At 43.9% G+C, this 17,789-nt stretch overlaps 2 protein-coding genes across 4 annotated transcripts in view; one reads left to right on the top strand and one right to left on the bottom strand.

Annotated features, from left to right (window-relative positions):
* Positions 1-24: 24 nt before the first annotated feature.
* On the top strand, positions 25-2,207 carry LOC127054052 (uncharacterized). Its single transcript, XM_050959709.1, has 2 exons — positions 25-1,128; positions 1,688-2,207. The coding sequence occupies exons 1-2, from the start codon at positions 626-628 to the stop codon at positions 1,971-1,973; spliced, it is 789 nt and encodes a 262-aa protein (XP_050815666.1). The 5' UTR covers positions 25-625; the 3' UTR covers positions 1,974-2,207.
* A 55-nt stretch (positions 2,208-2,262) lies between these two features.
* Positions 2,263-17,789, bottom strand: part of LOC127053931 (nucleolar RNA helicase 2-like) — a 46,154-nt gene continuing 30,627 nt past the window's right edge. For all 3 annotated transcript variants that reach the window (XM_050959396.1, XM_050959397.1, XM_050959398.1), the window contains 6 exons: positions 16,137-16,210; positions 15,747-15,906; positions 11,211-11,345; positions 8,792-8,836; positions 7,403-7,520; positions 2,263-3,069 (listed from right to left, as the gene is read on the bottom strand). In XM_050959396.1, coding sequence (XP_050815353.1) covers positions 3,005-3,069; positions 7,403-7,520; positions 8,792-8,836; positions 11,211-11,345; positions 15,747-15,906; positions 16,137-16,210 — 597 coding nt within the window. In that variant the 3' untranslated portion in view covers positions 2,263-3,004. The remainder of the gene's footprint in view (positions 3,070-7,402; positions 7,521-8,791; positions 8,837-11,210; positions 11,346-15,746; positions 15,907-16,136; positions 16,211-17,789) is intronic.

Raw genomic sequence — 17,789 nt, 5'->3', positions numbered from 1 at the left:
GGCCCGGCCGCCCCGCGCACCCGCCTCTTGGCCCAGCGCCCTCCCCCGCCGCCCGCGTCACCCGTCTCGGGGAGCAGCTCAGAAGGAGCCGGCGGGGTCGTGCCGTCCCTGCGTTGCCCGCACACCCTCCGCCGGGGCAGAGCTATGGCTTGTGGGTGCTGGGGATCCCCCCCCCCCCCGGTGTACAAGCCTGTTCCACTCCCCGCGAGCCCACACTGCTGCGGAGATGAGACCCCCCTGCAGTGTAGCTAGTGTCACAGGCTCTGTGGCTACACAGCAGGTAGGGTCCTTGAAACTCAAGTCAGCTGACCTGTGTCATGGAACCCTGGGTGTGAGCGTCTGCACTGCATTTTAACCCTAGGTTCAAGTGTTTCTGACTCAGGCTTGAGCCTAGGGCTTTGGCAACCACACTACAGCACAGACCCAAGTCAAGGTAACCCTGTCCCAGAGTGCCCTTCCCCTGCCTTTGTCGACACTGTAGCTCTAGGACCCTGTTGTACTGTGGGAAAACTCTACTGCCCACCATGCTTCTTATAAGAAACTGGAACTGCTCCCCTCCTTTCCCCCCTCAAGCTGCCTAGCAGTCATTTTGGTCTGTGCACTCCTAGCCACCAGAGCCAGCAACATGGAGGAGGTACCTCTGGATGAACTCCTCCTACTTGCGCTCTCACTTCTGTGTCAGGAAACTGGCAGAGCTTCCATGAGGCGCTGGTGGACATTTCAGCGGCATTTTCTGTCCTACCAAAGGTACCTGACTAATTTCCTGAGGGATCTGCAGGAAGAGGAGGAGGAAGAGGAGGCAGAAGAGAAAGAGTACCCTGGCATCACGGACTCTCAGTGGCAGATGTTGCTCAGTATAATTGGCATAACCGCTGATGTCCCCTGTGTAGACCGCCGCTTTTGGTGCAGGGTCACAAGCACAGACTGGTGGGACCACATTGTCATGCAGACTTGGGATGACCAGCACTGGGTCCAGTACTTTCACATGAAGAAAGCCACATTTCTGGAGCTTTGTGAGCAGCTCACCCCCATCCTCCAGCATAAAGAGACACACATGAGGTCACCCTTGCCAGTCCAGAAGCGGGTTGCTATAACTGTGTGGAAGCTGGCTACCCCAGACTGCTACAGGTCTGTTGCCAAACAGTTTGGGGTTGGAAAGTCAACTGTGGGTAAAGTGGTGGCAGAGGTAACTGAGGCAATCAGGCGTGTGGTTTACCCCAAAGTAGCAGGCATTAAAGATATTCCTGAAGTAATTGCTGGCTTTGAGAGAATGGGGTTTCCTAACTGCGCCGGGGCCATTGATGGGAGTCATGTGCCCATAGCTTGCCCTCCACAAGGAGCACGAGTACCTAAATCGCAAAGGGTACTACTCCATTGTTATGCAGGCACTAATGGATCACAGAGGCAGATTTATGAATGTCAATGTGGGCTATACAGGAAAAGTTCACAATGCCAGAGTTTTTCACCACTCTGGAATCTACATCCACGGACAGGCTAGGACACTATTCCCACCCAATGACATTGACATAAATGGTGTTACTGTCCCCACTGTTATTCTAGGGGACCCTGCATACCCTCTTTTGCCTTGGTTAATGAAACCATACCCTGATGTCAAAGACCCAGGCCAAAAAAGGTTTAATTACACTGTAAGCAAGTGTAGAATGGTTGTTGAATGCACTTTTGGCAGATTAAAATCACGCTGGAGGTGTTTACAGACCCGTTTGGATGTCAGTGTCATCAATGCTGTCCGCATTACTGTGGCTTGTTGTGCTCTTCACAACCTTTGTGAAGCCAGAGGTGAGCCATTTTCCCCTGAATGGACCTCTGACAGCAAGGGAACACAGAATTGGTACCCTCAGCCAGAAAGTGCAGCTATCAATGCAGGAGCTGATTGCACCCAAGCAGCAAATGTAAGGGATGCTTTGTGTGCTCACATTATGAACTTGTATGGCCCAGTGGAAGAGGGGGAATAGCACCTGTACAAATGTGCTGGGTGGGAAAACTGGCTCATTCTTGGGAGGGAGATGGTCTTGATCATCATGCTTGATCAACATGAAAAATAAATTTGTGTTGTGGGGGAGGGCAGTAAATAGAGGAATACTGTTTGTTTTATCATGTTTAATTGCTCCATAACACGTTTTTACGTTCATCTCAAATCCTGACTGTATGATGTGATGCACTGATAGCAATAAACTTTCTTGAAAACATATTCTTTATTTGTTAACAGGTATGTAAACACTACATAAGAACAGCCATACTGGGTCAGACCAAAGGTTCATCAAGCCCAGTATGCTGTCTCTTCTGACAGTGGCCAATGACAGGTGCCCCAAAGGGAATGAACAGACAGTTATCATCAAATGGTCCATGCCCTGTCACTCAGTCCCACTCATACAGTTTTGGGCAGGCCAACTGCCATTACAAAACCAACCACTCCCCCTTATCCCCCCCTAAAAAAGGGCAGGAAATAGTTAATACTCAACACAATCCCCCTATTACTGCATGTCTCCTGGCCCCCAAGTTCTGCTTTCCCTTCTTTACGAGTTTAGCACTCACTTTGTGGTGGGGGAGAGGGAAGTTTCCACCAGAGTTGTAAGAAGGAAAACTATACAGGAGGTAGTTGCCCTGCCCAGTCCTGAATGCATCCCCCTCCCGCACCACTGCATGGAGTTGTGCAAGCTACTGCTGTGCTGAGGGTATGTTGCTGGGGCATCATGCCATGGTGAGAGGCATCAGGAGGCGGTGCTCTTGCAGCCATTACAGACAGGAGTTGCTGGAACAGTTCTCTCTGTTGGGCTCCATATTCCTCCCTTATCTTACTGCTGTGCAAGTGCCTGCTCCTTCACTGAAACACTCGCCTCCAGCTGGGCTTCAGCCTCTCTGCCTGCTGTCAGCATACAGTTTTTCCAGTCTGTCATCCCTCTTCTTCTGGTCCTTGAACAGCTGGTCTGCCCTGCAAGAACAGCAATCATGAGTTCTTCAAGGAAACGCCTCCTTTTGGAATGGTCTATGAGGGTATGTTGGCCCAGGAATGGAGTTCCTGAAGAACACAGGCAGTGTAGGTTAAGGGTCCTGAAACAGGACAAGAAACAGAGAGTTCTTGTTTAAAGGAGTTCTGTGGAGGAGCACAGAATTAATAACTGTAGAATGTCAAGTACGTACAATATAACAGTTCTAAAGTGAACCTACACATATTCTGAAGGGGATGCTTCAGTCCACACGCTGTCTCTGGTGGACGCAGACTTATTAATCGTAGTTACAGAAGTGCAGAGGCAATGGTAAATTTAAAATTAAAACCTTTACTCAGCTTCATAAACATGTCCTAATTGCCATGCGGATGGGTGGGGAGGGTTATATAGGACCCACGCAGCAAAATGTTTTCTGTCATTTCAGTTCTTTCATATTTTGGAAGACATGACAGGTCTTGAGGTGCACTAGTAGCAGAGAGAGGTTGTTTCAAGCTGCTGGAGGGAAACTTGCAATGTCTGCAGCAGAAGTATTCAAATTAATAGTGACTGAACAGCACATTTGTGAGTGGAGTGGACTAATCAGCTATATGGAGGGCCTGGAAAATACACACTCTTCTCCATGTGACAAACCATCTGGAGTTCCTGCTTCAGGGAAAATTTGTAGCTATCAACAGTCAGGTTTGGGTCCTAATCCACGATGGAATCAACATGATGCTCTGTTAGAGCACCCATGGCTTACCTTGGTATTGCTGCACAGAAAACTCTCTGAAAGCTGCAGCTTTAATCCTCCCCTGCGTACATTACCGCTAACTAAAATGGATTAGATTTGGAAACAGAATACTGTTTCCCAAACACACACACACACTTCACTGTTCACAGGCAGCTGCATAGACCCAGGAACAGTGAAGGGTTACACTAGCATAGAGCAACACTGAAGGGTTGAGGGAAGCGGAATGCTACAGTGTGAAGCCTAGATCCACAAAGTCATTAGGGCTCCTAACTTTAACTGATTTCAGTGGCCATTACGAGCCTAAGTACCATAGTGGCACTAAGACTGTGTCAAATATTATGCTAAACAAAATAATCTCTTTTCATTATTTTTATTGCAGCCTGCACTCCATCATGAAAAGTGGAGCTGTACTGTGCTAGGCGTGGTGTTTGTATGAAATCAAGCCCTTTGCCAGACAGCAAACTAATACATCTGGTTCAATAAAATTAAATGCTCCAAAACTTCATTAAATTAAGGCTGCACAGTGGTGCCATGTGTCATTCCAAAACACAGAGAGAGGCTAAACATAACCCTTTGTGAAGCAGGCAATACAGTGATAAGTACCCCACCACCACCACAATCCCTTAACTCTGCCCTTTGAAGAGGACAGTAGCCAGTGGGAGTGGTAAGTCATAGTAAGTAGACCTGAGTTAGGTCTAAGAAAATGTGCCATTATTTGTTTTTGGTCCTCAGGAAGGGTGTGATGTCAGATCAGTCAAAAACATTGCTCTGGCACCTAAAATCCTTGACACAGCAGCACATAGCACACAGGGTTGCAACACCACTGAAACTTGGCCCACTTGCCCCGTCATAATGCCAGATGGATGGGCAGCTAGGCTAAATTTCAGTAGTATTGTAACCCTCTGTGCCAGGTCATACCACCAGTCAAGTCTGGCCCGCTCACCAATGCTTGCTTTACACCAAGTGCACATCATCACACAGCAGGAACTACGTCACAAGACACAGACCCAGATCCGGCTTGGCACCGCTACTGGCACCCACTGCTGCTCCTCTGAATCACAGGAAACCTTAAGCCAAGAGCTATGGAAAGGAGCAGTGTGAGGGACGTATGGGCTCCTGCTAGGAGGGAGCATGGCTAGGCCTTGCTCCGCCTGCCAGAACCTGGGGCAGCTCCTCTCAGCACTGGGGACAGGTGGGAAGCCACAAGCCAGCAGGGAAGGGTTAGGAAGGCAGGGTCCAGGAATGAGGCTGTCCATGGTGCCGTCCTGGAGTGCATAAAGCCAGCTGTGGAGAGGATGGTCTCTGGCACTGGAAGCAGCATCCAGGGGTTGTGGTGCAATGAGCCCTCAGCAGCCTGGCAGGGTGCTGTGGCACACTGGGTGGAAAGCCTATGTCATGGGTGGGGCAGGGGTGCATGGTCCATGCATTCCTGCCCACACCAAACTGTGATGGCAACTCCCTCCCAGGGACCTGGAGTGTGAGGGGGAAGAAGAGGGCTGGATGTGAGTGATAGAGAGGAAAGAATAAGGAGTGGTTCAGCTATAAAGATTCTATGTTTGATGCCCCATTGCATTACTCCTTTTTTACTGTATTCCCAAGGCATCAACCTCCATAGCAGGGTTTGATCCAGAGATTGACAATCATTGCTGTAAAGTAGTAGATAAAGTTCCTGCCCCCCAAAAAACCCCTCTCTTGATGTAAGTATTCCAGCAGTACATAGGAAGCACTAATCAGGATTAAGCCACTACTGGCCCAGTTGCTGTACAGATAGTTGGCAAATTTTTCAAGGCTGTCTTATACTCTAAGATTAATTACAAATGGCCATAACAAACAATTAGGAGAGATGGGGAGGGAGGAAAATTAACAAGAATGTATATTGATATAAGTCAGCTATACATGCAGATACATGGTTCCAAGTTGGTCCATTTACTTTTATTATAAAAATACATAAAATATAAGGTAGGTAAACATCAGGTAAAACTCATCTACCTAGTCATTAGCCTTTGGCAGTTTCCTATAAGCATCACAAGATAACTGGATCTTGAAGAAGGATTTGAAGAAGAGGGTCTTGGGTTTACTGACAAGTTCAGAAAGGGTGTTCCAAGTAAAAGGAAGTCATTTGGAAAAAGCAGACAAGAAACCATTGGAGAACAGCATTATTGGCAGAGCAGACTGCAAGTAGAAAAGAAGGGCTGGACTGAGTTAGAAAGGGCCTTACAGGTATAGACCAGATACTTGTATTTGATGTAATAAAGAAGTGGAAGCTAGTGGAGGGATTTAAGGAAGGAGGTAATATGGTCAGGCTGACAGGGCAGAAACTATTCTGTTCAAAACCCTACTCACTAGATGTGAGGGAAAAGAGATGAGCGTCAAGAAGGCTACCACAGAGGAGGCTACCTGAGGGCTACGACTAGGGATAAAATTTCTCCACCATCCGTGCACTGGTACATACACAACTACAATTAACTAGGAATATACAATAACTCAAAAATATTCCTTTCTTCATGGGCATTTCCATAGTGCTCATATCATAGTATCAAAGTACTTCACAAACAATTAATTTGTTCTTCACAACACATCTGTGAAAGCAGGTGATGGTATTTACCACCATTTTACAGATGGGAAACTGAGGAGAGAATAAGGCCGAAATTATCAAGTGCCCACTAAGTTTGGGTGGCTAACTTAAGATGGCAGGGCCTGATTTTTTCATAGTTCTTAGTACTTTTACAACACTAATTGATTTTAGTTACAACTGTGATCTCTCAGCACTTCTGCAAATCTGGCCCCATGCCTCTCATCAAAACCCAGAACATGAGGAACACAATCAGTGACCAGCTGTGAAAATGTAAACGACTTGCCCATCATAGATGAATTCTATAGCAGAGAGAATAAAATACACTTAGCCAATGCAGCACTGAACTGCCTCAATCATGAGACACTCTTCTTTTCCTGCAATCCCTCGCTTCATTTACTATGTATATTTTGACTTCTACCATAAATGAGGCAAGAGGCCTACAGACAACAGCTTCACTTACTACATAACTCTGATTCATGTCTAGTGGAGCAAAGATTTTGTATATTGATTGAGGCAAGGACCTTGTGGAAAAAATAGTATTTAGTTACATGATTGCGTTCTATCATAGTGCACGTGTACGGGAACTGAATCAAGGTTACATCCCACTCACTCTCTAACTGAAGCAACATATACCATTCATCCAACAATCACTTCACTATGTACAAATGACCATGTAGAAATAGTATTTTAATTATTTTGGAAAATGGACAGGTTTCAGTCACCACTGGAGACCAATTCAAATGGAGATTTTGATATATACTGTGTAGTAAGCCCAAGTCAGATTTCTGATTGCAAAAGACATCCTGAAACAAGGTTCTGTGGAGGAGGCTCATGAATATTCTTTAAACATAGCTGTGGGGAAGATAACAAAGCATTTTTTAAAAATAAATTAAACTGCTCTGTGAAATGGTCCTGTATACAGCCATCCCTAGCAATACTGGAAAAACAAATTTTGAATGACAGATTTTGCAAGTGGCACAAACATATAATGAACATGACATCTTTTAATGTAGATAAAAGTATTTTAGTCCAATTTCTGCAAATTTTATTGTCAGAGCTAGCGATCAAATGCTCAGTCAAAACTTCGTTTCTGGTCTCTATTTCTGAATCTGTTTCTATTAAAGCTGTCACCTCGCCTCCCATTCCTGGAGTCGTAGAACCCTCTGCCTCCTTCTCGCTGGGTTTCTGCCAACTCAGGTAATTGAGTTGCCACAGTCAGATGCCAGTGTTTTGAATCCTGCCATTTTCCCTGGTAAAAAACAAAGTTAAATATGTATTTGAACTTTATACATTTAAGAGCTTGACATGCAGACAAAACTTGCAAGAAAGCAAATACAGTACATTTTACAGCTTTATAAAATTGTGCAACTGCAAAATTGAGCACAAACAAGGAAAAACTACTTAGTAGCAAATACAAACTAGTATTTAAAAAATAACTAAAAAGTTTGGACTGGAATTAAAAATAAAATATGAAGCATAGGAAACATCTGATTCCAGATTTTATGAAAACAAACAGTTATGAGTTAAACAAATCACAAACCTCTAGGTCTCAATTATAAAAATGAAAGTGTACATAAAGACAGCCACTTAAAGTACACATGAAATAAATAATACAAGCACATGCCATCAAGGAACCCTTGGGGTCCTACAAAGTAGAAGTTCCCGTTTTGAGGACTCTGGACCACTACTAGTCAGGCACTGGAGAAACCGGAGATAGTTCTATTGCCTTGAGTGTAGATCCAGCCAGGAATGGATGCCTCAGCATGAAGTGGGAGCTGCCAGTAAGGAGTTATAGAGCAGTCTCAAAAGTAGAGGTGGCATCCCTTCCCCCTCTCCTGAAACAGGAGTGAAGCTATAAAGGGAGCTGGAAGAGCCACCAACACCCTCAACACCCACCTCTGGACCAGGACTTGCCACCACTTTAGGACTCTAGTCTGAGTCAGTGCTGAGGTTGGGAGTAGGAAAGCACTGGGGGCACAATCCTGAATGAAGGTAGGAAGACTGGGGGACCTCTGCATGGGGCAAGGAATGGCTGGAGTGGGAACCCTAAAAATTGGAAAACCAGGCCCCCAAAGGAGCAATAATTACAGTAGATTTGATTGGCAGGAATTTGTTTTTGGAGAAGAGCAAGAAAAACCTTAGTTGCAAATAGGGAAAACTGACTAAGTTGTTGATCTGGAAGCATTAAGAGAATTCCATTTTAGTTTGTGAAAAACGTTGTGGGGCAATAGGTAGAAGTGGGAAGGAAATGAATATAAGTTGAAGTGATGAGAACCCAATTCTGACAAAAGAAAAACTGGATTAAGAAATCATTTGTGGAGGAAATCCATTTTGATTTGGGGCAAAATGAAGTTATGACAGGGAACTGCTTTTGATGTAATGGTAAGAACTGGTTCTGGCTACAGAGTTCAGTCTGCCAGCAGTGACAGGGAGGTGAGGGGATCCACAAGATGGTCTACACTATGAAAATGTTTGGGAACCCCTACCATAAATTAAGAATTACTGAAATAAAGAGAATACCTGTATTTGTCTAAGATCCACTGCAGGAATATCAAAACACACACCCTAAAAAAAAAAAAAAAAAAAAAAGTTTCAAGTGGATACCAGAAAATCTAGACCTTGTAATCCATAATTTCAGGTAACACTGAAGTATTTGTTAAGGTACACAACCTTTAGGTAATAGAGACATAGTTTAATGAAAGACATCTGTGAACTTTTACTTTCTGATGTCAAGTTTAACTTGCTTAATATTTGCGAGCTAAAGCAATTTTACCTTTGGAAAAAAACTGACACATGGAGCAGCACAATGTTTTTCACAACTATAGTGCCTTTCATCCAAGATCTCAAACTATTTCACAGGAATTAAGCAGTTCAGCACAGCAGCTTTTACATCATGTTCTTCATTAATTCTTCCCTAGATAACATTTTCTCTTTCCTGCAGAGCCACTTCTTTCCATACATATTTTCTTACTTCTCACCAATATTATTCTTCCTTTCCTAAAATGTTGTCCACTGTCTCCAGTGGCTCAGATTGTCAATTCTTTTCGACAAGGAACATTTGAGCTAAGCAGATAGATGTATACGTTTACTGTGGATTTAAAATATTCAAATGTAGAATGTAAACTTCATTAAATGTTTATTTCAGTCAGGGAAGAAAGGATCCTAAAACAGTAGGTCACAAGATCAGTGAAGGTAACACCACAAATACTATCACAAAAATTCACAGTTTACAAAGACAAAGAACTAGAGCAGAGGTCCCCAAACTGTGGGGTGCGCCCCCTTAGGGGGGCACACAGAGAACTGTTTGGTGGGGGCATGGCTGGGGCACAGGCCAGCCCCCACGCAGGGCAGGGCAGGAAGCACCATCCAGCTCCGCTCCTGGCCCCGCCCTCACCTGTGGCCCCAGTCTCCTTACTCATCCCCTCTCTCCCACCAGGATTGCAGCTCTGCTCTTGCCCTGGCTGGGAGTGGGGCATGGATGAAGTAAGGGGTGTGTGTGACCCTGAAAAGTTTGGGGACACTGAACTAGAGCAATCCAGTTTAGAATTGACAGTAGAAAGCTCTAGTGCCATAAGTGTCCTGAAAAGGGATTTTAGAACTGGAAATTACTTACCAAGAAAAAAATAGTTGGTGAACCATGTATGAAATTCTGACAATATTTAGAAGCCCTGCTTTCTGAAAGTTATATTTTTGAAGGAAATAATACTGACTCCATACTTATCTCAGGAGTCAGTAGGAGAGGATTTTTCTTTAAAAACAGTTTCTAAATGCCAATGCATTATCATACAACTGTATTCTAAACGCTGAATGGAAGGGTGAAGTTAAACTAAGAAAGACTTATGAAAATGAAAAAAATATAGTGATTTGGTCTATAATTTTATTCTTCCTTGAAATCAATCTTTATAAATGGATTAGCCTACAAAAAGTTGGTTTTATATCTACCCAAGTCATCCTCACAATTTGTGGCTTTACAATATTTTCCTTTCAAAAAAGTACTTCTCTCCTATTGCTGTGTGACCCATACACACAGGGAAAACTGATTATAAAGATGAAATGGTAAAAATGCCTACTTGCTCTACAGCATTGTCAAGCACACAAAATAAACCTGAAGAGATTAAAAAAACGTTTCTCTAGTCTTTCACTTTTAGGTGTTACTTTTAATAAAAGATTGACAGATGTATGATATCAAAATTGACAGCGTCCCCTCAATAAAAGCCATTTATCTGATATTTACTATGAGCACTAAGCACAGTACCAGTGTTCATAGGCACTGACTTCCTCTCTACCAGGGGGAATTCTTGATCCCACCCTCTGCCCAAGCCCCCACCCCAGGCTCCACCCCCACTCTGCCCTTCTCCCAAGGCCCCACCCCATCTCTTCCCCTGAGCATGCCCTATCCCTGCTCCTCCGCCTCCCTCCCTGTGCCTCCTGCATTCCCCGGAACAGCTACTCCGTGGCGTGCAGGAGGTGCTTGGAGGGAGGAGTTGATCAGCGGGGCCCCTGGTGGACGGGAGGCACTGGGGAGGGAGTTGGCGGGGTAATAGCTTGGCTACCCATGCATGCTAAGCACTCGTTAATTTTATTCCATGGATGCTCCAGCCCTGAAGCACCCATGGAGTCTGTACTTATGCCGGTGTCCACTACATTTAGTGGTTTACTTGTCTGGATATTTACATTGAAATTAAATTAAGCCCCTCCCTCAACATTTCAGTTCAACAGAGTATCTTGTGGCACTGTAGTGACCCCACTGACTATAAACTGCTGCATTATTAGATCAAAGATTACTATGTCCAGCCCCTCCTCAGCCAGAGAAAGGGTGACTTGACAATCAGGCCTCGAACTGTAGAGGGAATAAGTCTCTCCTGCCTTTTAAGAAGACACATCTATAAACTTAAGAGTATAGTAAGCAAAACTATAAAGACTGATTGTTGCATCTTACCATTTTTCCCTTGAGAAGACACATTCTGTTCACTTTCCTATCTATTTCATAACCCAGCTGTTCTCTTAGTCCTCGCCAGGCATAGCTTATGTTGTTTATCTCTTCTGAGCATTGCAATGTCATTGTTACAAATCCCTGAAGGATAAAAAGGCAATACATGCTCAGAGTAAAAAGGAATAACCTCAATACATTCCCTGAATACTGATCAGCATGCATCTAATGAATCTGCATATTCAGAATTTATAAAAGGTTATTAGAGGGCAAATATGTAGATTTGAAGACAAACAGATGGTGGACAGACATGACATTTTGGTGCATTAATACATATGTAACACTTCCAGCTTCACTATCACGTCTGTAAAGTTTGTATTGCCAGAAGCAATGCAGAGAGGCTGTTGAATGTAAGGAAACTGAAAGATTCTATATAAAAAACCGGAAATAGTAATATCTTTTGTATATTTTATATTGAAATAAAAAAAAAACCCTGACAGAATTAAATACACAGTCCAGTTAAAATGGCAGATGATCCACACCTTAACAGAGTCCATACAACCCCACTAAATATCCCCTTCTCATAAAACCTTAATTTCCCTAAATAATTCCACACTTGAATCAAGCAAGCCTCAGATGTCCACTCAAGTCAGTTTTGTAGCATGTCCCCAAAGATATAGCATGTGCTATTTTGGGCCACAGAGGGATGTGAACTCCAAAGTCAGAGGACAGTCAGCAGCTACCAGGAGCTGATTCAAATGCTAGGATAGCTCAATCAGGTGATGGCAATTGTGGTAGTATTGCATAGGGAGACAGATGGTTCCCAAGTAGGCAGATGAGGTATTTAGGGCTTTATAGTCACAACCAATATCTGAAATTCCAGCTGGAAACTAAGTCAGCCAATGCAGATTCCAGAGCATTAGAACTATGTGCTCACAGCAAGACACTCACTTAAGTGTGTGGCTGCCTTTTACCCCAGTTTCAGGCTAGGTTTATATTAGCAGTGCTTTATTGGAATGCTATACTGTCAGGGTTCCTTCCGCACTCTGAACTCTAGGGTACAGATGTGGGGACCCACATGAAAGACCCCCTAAACTTATTTCTACCAGCTTAGGTAAAACCTGGTATGCTGCCACCACCAAGTGATTTAACAAGAAACAGGGAAAGGACAACTTGGAGTTCCTCTTCCCCCAAAATATCCCACCAAGCCCTTACACCCCCTTTCCTAGGGAGGCTTGAGAATAATATCCTAACCAATTGGTTACAAAGAGATTAAAGACCCAACCCTCTGGGTCTTTGGACAATGGAAAAATCAGTCAGATTCCTAAAAGAAGGATTTTAATAAAAGGAAAAGGTAAAAATCATCTCTGTAAAATCAGGACAGAAAATATCTTCACAGAGTAATCAGATTCAAAGAGCCCAGAGGAACCTCCTCTAGCCAAAGTTACAACAAAACAGGGATAAACCTCCCTCTAGCAAAGGGAACATTCACAACTTGAGAAAACAAAGATAAACTAATACGCCTTGTCTGGCTGTTACTTACAAGTTTGAAATGAGAGAAACTTGTTCAGAAAGATTTGGAGAACATGGATTGATGTCTGGTCCCTCTTAGTCCCAAGAGCGAACACCACCAAAACAAAGAGCACAAAACTAAAGCCTCTCTCCCCGCCAAGATATCAAAGTATCTTGTCCCCTTATTGGTCCTTTGGGTCAGGTGTCAGCCAGGTTACCTGAGCTTCTTAACCCTTTACAGGTAAAAGGATTTTGGAGCCTCTCACTAGGAAGGATTTTATAGTATTGTATACAGGAGGGTTGTTACCCTTCCCTTTATAGTTATGACATATACCAATAAAGCACTCCTAATGCGGACACAGCTATACTGGCAAACTTGTGTTTTGTACCATAGTTTTTCTGGTAAAAATCCAGCTTTGCAAGTATAGCTGCATTTACACTAGAGTCTTCTGATGGCACAGCTATGTCAGTCAGGGATCACACCTATTCACACCCATGACCAACACATCTATGCCAGCAGAAGTCTGTAGTATAGACATAGCCTTAGTTTGAGTTGTTTAAGGTGTAGCCCTACAAAGCACAGTGCTGCAGTCTCATCAGTAGTAACATGTGCATCCAAGTAAAAGCATCAACTTCCCAATTAGACCCAGATGGTCCCAGCCACTGCTACTGTAGGCTCATGTAATAGCAGTTGGAAGCATAAGATGACCTTCATAGTGAACTTGTATTATTTGCTAATCACTCAGAGAGGTCAATATAATCTGCACCATAACCCCTGGTTACAGGGCCGGCTTTAGGCCAATTCGCCCGATTCCTGGGAATCGGGCCCCGCGCCTAAAAGGGCCCCGCGCTTTAGGCATCTTTTAAATTGTTTTACTTACCCTGGCTGCGGTCTGCTCCGGGGTCTTCCATGGCCCCGCTCCCCTGACCAAAGCGCCAGCAGGAGAGCGACAAGCCAAGCGGCCCCGGCTGGAGCTTCGGCCGGAGCGCGACAAGCCCCGCGGCCCCGGCTGGAGCTTCGGCCGGAGCACGGTAAGTCCCGTGGCCCTGGCTAGAGCTCCAGCCGGAGCGTCGCAAGCCCTGCGGCCCCGCTTTCCTGGCTGGAGCTCCGGCTGGAGCGCGGCAAGCACCGAGCCCCTGGCTGGAGCTCCGGGCCCTTTAAATAGCCCCCAGAGCCCTGCGGTAGCAGGGGGCTCTGGGGGCTATTTAAAGGGCCAGGGCTCCAGTTGCCTCTGCCACCCCAGTCCTTTAAATAGCCGCTGGAGCCCCACCGCCCCCATGCATTTCCCAGGACTCCCACAGCTATTTAAAAGGTCCGGGGGGGGGGTAGAAGCAAGGGAGTCCCGGGCCCTTTAAATAGCCCCCAGAGCCCTGGGATAGCGGGGGGCTTGGGGGCTTTTTAAAGGGCTGGGGCTCCAGCTGCCTCTGCTGCACCCCCTGCCCTGCCCGCACCAGCCCCGCCCCCCACTGCCTGCAGCCAGCTCTGCACCCCCTGCCCGCAGCCAGCCCCTACCAAACCCCCTGCCCTGTCTCCAGCCAACCCCTGCTGCAACCCCCTGCCTGAAGCCAGCCAGTCTCATACTCCTGTCTCCAGCCCTGCCAACCCCTGCTGCACCCCCCTGTGGCCCTGCCTGAAGCCAGCCCGCCCCACACTCCCCTGTCTCCAGCCAGCCCCGCACCCCTTGCCCTGCCTGCAGCCAGACCCTACCTCCAGTCAGCCCCTGCCCTGCCTCGAACCAGCCCCATGTCCACTGCTGCCCTGCAGTTCCCAGGCCAGTAACCTGCACACCTGCTTCAATGAGGAGGGAAGGAAGCAGCGGGAACCCACACATGTGCACCCCCCCAGGGAGTGGCGGGGACCCACACATGTGAAACGGCAGTCATTAATAACCAATCAACAGCATATATGATGCAATGTACATAATATACAATTTTATTATTTATATAGTTATGGAAAGTAAATAATACATGGAAGAAATGGAAGGCTTTTTTTTTTTACACTTTTTTCTTTTTAAGTTATCCCTGCCAGGGCCCCGCCGCAAGTGTTCGAATTGGGCCCCGCACTTCCTAAAGCCGGCCCTGCCTGGTTACTTCCCCCAACCAACCTCTGATTACCTCAGTTTTCTCTGGATTGAGGTTAAACTAGCATCCAGGCCCTAATCACTACTATATATATATATATATATATATATATATATATATATATATATATATATATAAACAACCCAGTAACTGCACCCCTTGGGTTAGATGACAGAGTGAGAAAGAGCACACGTGTGCTGAAAACACTTTTATCCAGGCCCCCTTCCATGACCTTTTAACACCAATAAACAGGAAGTTAGTAAGATGAGATCTCTGCAGCAGAAGTTACAGGAAACTATGCTGGGATCTATGAAGAAAGAATGAAGCCACCTCATGGCAGCCCTGTGTCTGCAATCAAGTCTACACCTCAATTAAAATATCTAATGCAGCTGATCTAGTAAGTCAGACGACACCTGATCTTTATCCATGGCTAGGAGGAACACCACCACTGAAATTTCAATGCTATGACCAAGTTCAAAACCAGGACAATGACAAGAATCTAGAAGATCTAAGCTATATAGATTCAGAGTTCTCACCAAAGTATTTTCCATAATAAAAGATTAGAAAAGGGATTGTAATTGGGTCAGATAGTTACCATTAAATAATGGTAGGAACAAAGCTTGTACACATAATGTGAGTGTTCAGAATTCTACCTGCCTTAGAGGAAATTACAGTCTCTACTGACAAAGGACCCCAAACTTCCTCTATATGTAAACTACCTGTACTAATCAGCTATTTCTATTCCATGAATGGGGAATTACAAGCAGTTCATGCTAGTGTCAGAAGTCAGTCTTATTATGGGAGAACAAGCTTGTCTATAACCACCAAATGTGTTCAGGAAATTATATTTCTTCTAGTTAGACTGTAGCTTCATGTAAATTATACCAAACATGCTCACATTCAGATATTTGAAATCCAAGATTTTGACAAAAATAAACTAAATATTCTTACCACATCTGAGTTGAGCAAGGAACGCTGTTCAATGGAAGTAGCCCCAGAAATATGGGCTAGTGCTGCAGCCAGAGCTTCAACTGCCCCCTTTTCCTCTATCAGCCCCTGAGCTGACTCTTTGAAATAGTCAATGGCAGTTTGAGGAACAGAATCCAAACACCTAAATATTTAAAAGCAAGAACGTTACTTGGCAAAAGGCAAAATTTAGACACTGGAATCTGGGAGCTATGGGATAGATGAGAAATTGCAAGAGACCAAAACCTGATCAACTGATATCCATGAACAATTTATTTCATGGTCATCTCAGACAAATGTATGGCAAGAGATAATCCAAAGAGTTATTATAAATGAGAATGATATGATGACAAGATCAAGGGTCACTGAACGTACCTGATGGCATCTTTGCTGGAAGCCTTTATTATATCTGTTGCGGTAGGAACACCTACACGCTTAAATGTAATTCCCTGCAATTAAGAGAAAACGGAAGAATAGGAAGTTTACAGACTGTTTAAGAACTGTATTATAGCCAACTAATGCTGGAATTCAGTTCAATAAGCATTTACCCTTAAATTTCCTTTTCCTTTTCAACGGAATAGTTGACAAAACTATATATTGTGCACATTTTTTACAAAGCACTCTGACATGGAGGTTAGCCTGGCCTAAAGTTTCCTATGTGAATTCCTTGGACTAAACATGCTTAGAACCTAATTAAGGAGACACTGTTGGGTTAAAATTAATATTTAGAGAGACAGGATGCTCTACTGTACTAGTAACAATTTAGATTAAAATACTCATTTTGGCAATTATTTTTCACTATTTCACTCAGCTTACCCGTGAAAATTGGCTAGTCTATTTCACTTTTTTTCCCAATCAGTTTAATCTATTTCACTAATTTTCAAGGATGTTGCAATGTTTGGTTAAGGTGACTACAGGGAAATGATGTTCCCTGAAAAGAAGGAAACTATTTCCCCTGGAAGCTTTTTAAAATGTGTGCTTCTGTTGAATCTAAACTGAGCAGGCACCCTCCCTTGAACATAATTTCATCAAGTGGCACTGACATACAAAAATTCTCAAGTCCATCGCTATTAGGGTGATTTAATCAAATGTTCTCTTTACTTAAACATGGTTAAAGGAAAAATGGCGTTCAAGAGCTGGGTTTTTATTTTTAAAAGAGCAAATAGAACAGTTAACAAATACGATATTCTAGCTTTATTAAAAAAAAGTTTGTCTTAACTACATATCACAGGTTGTTAGCTGTTTAAGGAAGGTAATCACCTCACACTGTCAGTATGCAAGAACTAAAAGCAATGCCAAGTGTTTCTTGCATGGACACACAAATATAAGCTTCTTTACCAGTCAAAGACTGATTTTGATATCAAAATCACCTATTTCATGTCTAACTACTCGCTTTGTCTATTTTGAAATCTCATGAAAAGATTCCCCATGAACAAAAACAGAAGTTCTAAACAAAACTGTAAATTAAAATGTCAAACTTAAAATTTACTTTAGTGAAGTATATGCTATTACACAGCCTTTATGTCAAGAAGTTTCACCCTTAACTCAGCAGATATGTCTGCACTGAAGAAGAAAAAAAAAAGTCAATTCTTAACTTAGATAACCTAACTTAGGTTAGCCAAACCTGGGTTTAAATTTCAGTGAAGACACAACAGGTTGGCATTTAACTTGGGTTAGCAGCTTGAGTTCAACCACAGGCTCTCATATTGTCTTGAACCCAAGCTGCTACCTCAATTAAAAGCCAAGTTGTTGTGTTTTCACTACAATTTAAACTCAAGTTAGCTAATTTGGGCCAGATAATCTGAATTAAGAACACATGTTTTTTGCAATGCAGACATAAACTAAGTGCTCAGAGTCTTGTGAAACTTGAAACAAAAGCATAACATTTACCCTATATACTCGTTCATTAGCCCGTTTGTTTATAAGCTGACTCCCCAAGATGGTTCGGTAAAAATAGCAAAAAACTGTATGACCCTTTCATAAACTGACCCTATATTTCAGGGGTTGGCAAACTTTGGCTCCTGGCCC

The sequence above is a fragment of the Gopherus flavomarginatus genome, chromosome 6 (assembly GCF_025201925.1).
Source record: "Gopherus flavomarginatus isolate rGopFla2 chromosome 6, rGopFla2.mat.asm, whole genome shotgun sequence".
NCBI classification, from domain to species: Eukaryota; Metazoa; Chordata; order Testudines; family Testudinidae; genus Gopherus; species Gopherus flavomarginatus.
Note: the sequence above shows the minus strand (reverse complement) of the source record. Positions and strands in the feature narration are given on the sequence as shown.